Raw genomic sequence first — 4137 nt, forward strand, 5'->3', positions numbered from 1 at the left:
CTCTCTCCCTCCCTCTCTCTCTCTCTCTCTCTCTCTCTCTCTCTCTCTCTCTCTCTCTCTCACACACACACACACACACACACACAAACCGGGTTATAATGGACAGACATAGTCCGAAAACATCTTTCTTACTTATGAAATACAAAAATTACCTTATTCTTATTAAGGAAGACTTAAACAGTATTGTAGAAATACCCTAAAATTTTTAATGTCCAATTTTGTCATTTTATGTGTTATTCAAATGAGAAATAAGGACACGTAAAATATTAACAGACAGCGTGTTCACAAAGTCCTTTAAAACATTTTGTTTAACGTATTAATTAACTAAATGGATTTTATATTTCAATATATGGCATGGTGCTGCTGCCAAGATAAATCTGTGACTGGAGTTACCATACAATGTATCTTAGAGTTACATTGGAGATCGCCAATGATTAACAATGATTTGTGTCGCTGTTTCAGTTTCTATATTTTTTCTTTAGAATGTATTTCAAAATGTCCACAGGTGTACCATACACTTCTTACTTTTCATTTGTCGTATCAAACTTAAAACTTAAAATCCCTTTCAAGTATCAAACTTGAAAAGTCTATGGAAAAGGGAAGGCAGGGTGTATCCATTTTTTTTTTTTTACCTCTATTTTTAAAAATTAATAGGGACATTTTGGGCAAATGTTTGTTCATTATAATTGTGTATGTCCCTCTGAAATTTTCATTCCTTGTATTTAGAACCCCGACTAAACAACTGATATTCAAAGTGGTGATGACAGGAGTATATAATACCTTGGATGGATCAGGGGCTCCAGCAACCTTGAGTGTATAGGGAGACCCAGGAACATGGTCTTCCTCATATTTCACATTCAGAGCATGGCGTCCGGACTCCTAGAATCAAAAGATAATTTTAATGTATAACATATCATAACTAAGTAAATAATTTAACTCATATGAAGATGTTTAAGTAAATGCAAATACTCATACACATTGTTTTAGGCATACCTGTGGCCTAATGTTGAGTGTAAAGGTACCATCTCCATGGTCATCCAAGTCACACAAAGCAACCTTGGACGGACCGCTGCAGGTGACAGTGAGCTCACCAGGTCCCGCCCGTCTTGTGTCTATGAAGGACTTGATGTCATTCCCAACCATGCCATGCCTAAGGCCCTCTCCAGAACAAATTACTCTTGAGGCATCTGCCACTCTTTCCACATTGACTTTTAGAGGGCAGCCTCTTACCTGGCGATCTGACCACATGACATTTAGGAGATAAGCACCAGGAACCATAGGTGTGTAAATTGCCTTCCAGATACCTCCGCCTTGGTGAGTGAGGGAAACAGAGATGTCAGCCTTGGTACCGCTCATTGTAACATCTGGAGCTCCAGGTCCAGCTGCGGAGCCATCAATGATAAACTCTGACTGGTCTCCACAACGGGCAGTTGTGAGTCCATGCCCTTGAAGTGTCACCCTTGTATGGTCTCCAGTGGATGCTGGCTCTGCCCACCCAAATACAGGCATGTCAGGCAAAGGAAGATCAGCATACCACAAACGTATCTCATATGAACCTTCACCAGGAGGGGTGAACATCAGACGTGAACGTGATCCATTCTGGTCTATATTGTAGTCAACATTTCTACCCTCATAAGTAACTTCAGATCGCAGTTTCCCAGGTCCAGCTTCACTAATATCAAAGGCCAGACGTTTTTCCTCACGTGGAGTCAACTCAAGCCGCCCCTCACTGTCCTGAAGGCTTGACCAGCCACCGATCAAACGCACTCGTGCTGGGTTGACAATCTTGGGATGGAAGGGGCTTCCTGCCACATCACGTTTGTTCCACTGTACCCGGACATCAAAGATGCCGACCTCATGAGGGACATATGTCACCTGTGAAAGGAATACTTACAGATATTAATATGCATTTACATATTTACACACAAAAAAAGTAAAACAGAATGGTGACAATTTAACGACTGTTTTAAAAATCAGAAATTGAGTACTTGCCTGGTAAAGTCCTTCTTCTTGTTTCCGGACACTAACCCTTGCCACACTATCAGGGCCATCAACAGTAACATATGGTTCGCCCAACAGTCCGCGACCATCCACCGAGAAGGAGAGAGTTGTGTCCACTGCTCCACCATCTAAGCCTGAGCCTTTTACAGTCGCTAGTCCTGACTCACCAACATCTAAGATCATGGGCGAACCTGGCACCTGAAAATAAAGTCATACTGAAAACGTCTGCCTATGTCATAAATAAATGTCTTTAATTTCTGCAAATTTATGTTGTTGAAAATACTACAATTCAATACTTACAAATACTTGATAATTACCTCATCTCCTCCATAGAATATAGTAATTCTATACTGTCCAGGAGCCTCTGGGGTCCACTCCACCATCTCGCCTGAAGGCCCTGTCTTCACTTCCAAGGGTGTCATCACTCCAGATGGAGATTCTACCTGGACTTCTAGATCTGCATCTCCTGCCTCAGACTTATCCACTGCAAAGAAAATGCAGCTTATATATGTCCACTGATAATGGAGTTTGAAAAAACAAAAATTTTTAAAAAGAAGACTGCAAGATCAGTGAGACTTACACTTGAATGCATAAGGTTCTCCAACAGCCACAAGGGTCTTGTTATGCTCCAGGACAACCTTAGAGGCATCATATGCTGTGCACTGGAATGGCGAGCCTTTGACATGCTTGGTAGCACACATGACCTCTATCTTATAGTTGCCAGGAGTGTGAGGGGTGTATTCTGCCAACAGATTGCCGTCCTTTTGCTGGTAGCATTTAACAGGTACTGCCCAATCCTCTGGGCCCGAAATCAGTACATCAAAATCCTTAGATGGAAGACTCAGGGTCTCAATCACAAAGGAGGTTGGTTTATTCACCCGGGCTTGATGAAGACCAAGGCCAGTAGCTGTAACTGCGTGCCCCGTGGCTGGGTTACGCACAGGTATTTCAAATGGCCCACCTGTGACAGAATAAATCAGGAAATTAGGACAGATGTGCCGCTTCTCCAGATATAACCAAAATGCATACTGAACAAACTACAAATGAAAGCAATCGATCACCATGGCACATTACTTTACCTTGTACAGGAACTCCATTGTATCGTATGTCAACCTTGTGGGGGATGGGAGCCCTGGGGTAGAAGAGCACCTGATACAAACCGCCTCCCAAATCTCTGATGGAATGCTTGACATCCTGACCCGCTGCTCTCACTCCAACTGATAGTGAACCACGACCAGCACCTGTTATTATATCAGTTGGTGATAAATCGGGATAATTACTTGATTTATCCATTGACTTCACACATTTCTGTTCACAAACCAATATGCTTCAGGAACTACCAATATGTCCCCACTTATTACGCATTCCATTCCAAGGCTGACAGACTAACTGACCTGAGGCGTCAACTTTGAGGGCACACTCATGAGAGGAGAAACAATCTCCCGCTGGCTGGATGGACACTTTCCTAGGGTCAGCAGCTTCAACAATGTACGGCGTCCCGCTGATAGGGGATCCTTTATGTAGGATTGCCACACTATATGATCCAACCTAAAATGTTAGAGTGACTCGGTAACTTTAAAGCTTTGATTCATTATTGATTTCAGTAGCTAACATTAACATAACACGAGCACACACACACAAGCTGTTTAGATGTATGTGTGTGGTTACTGTTGTTTTTGCATGCTTCTATAAACTAGCATATCTTTGTTTGTTGCTGTTTACACACACAACACCCGAAAGCAGCCTTACCTTTTCAGCTCGGTATTCCGCCCTGTGCAAGCCGCTCCGCAGTTTAATGAGCCTGGCGGGAATCTGGCCCCCATCAGGGCCCGTAACGCGGATATCCAGCTCGCCATCCAGGCCTTTCGTGTCCACCGTGAACGAGGCAGCATTTCCAGTCACGACCTAAGATCGGTTTTATTTCATTAATTTACACTACAGTATATTTCAGCAAAACCTGAATTTTTTCTATACTCTCCTCCTCCTCTTTATCATCATCATTACTATCATTTTTTATTATTATCATTACTATAATCATTATTACAATAATTTACTGCTGTAGCTTTGCTCCATTCCTATCTATACTCTTCCTTTCTCCTCTTTTTCATATCATCATCATTACTATCATTTTTTATC

The 4137-nt window shown here is 42.2% G+C and overlaps 1 protein-coding gene across 1 annotated transcript in view; it reads right to left on the reverse strand.

Moving 5' to 3' along the window:
* The window catches only part of LOC119574355 (filamin-B-like), a 5733-nt gene extending 1809 nt beyond the window's left edge, over positions 1-3924 (reverse strand). The window contains exons 1-8 of the mRNA XM_037921559.1: positions 3751-3924; positions 3396-3549; positions 3081-3242; positions 2582-2962; positions 2319-2485; positions 1993-2199; positions 994-1875; positions 781-879 (exon numbers count right to left, since the gene is read on the reverse strand). Of these exons, the coding sequence (XP_037777487.1) occupies positions 781-879; positions 994-1875; positions 1993-2199; positions 2319-2485; positions 2582-2702 (1476 nt within the window). The 5' untranslated portion in view covers positions 2703-2962; positions 3081-3242; positions 3396-3549; positions 3751-3924. The remainder of the gene's footprint in view (positions 1-780; positions 880-993; positions 1876-1992; positions 2200-2318; positions 2486-2581; positions 2963-3080; positions 3243-3395; positions 3550-3750) is intronic.
* Positions 3925-4137: the final 213 nt, after the last annotated feature.

Source organism: Penaeus monodon, chromosome 6 (assembly GCF_015228065.2).
Source record: "Penaeus monodon isolate SGIC_2016 chromosome 6, NSTDA_Pmon_1, whole genome shotgun sequence".
In the NCBI taxonomy this organism is placed as follows: domain Eukaryota; kingdom Metazoa; phylum Arthropoda; class Malacostraca; order Decapoda; family Penaeidae; genus Penaeus; species Penaeus monodon.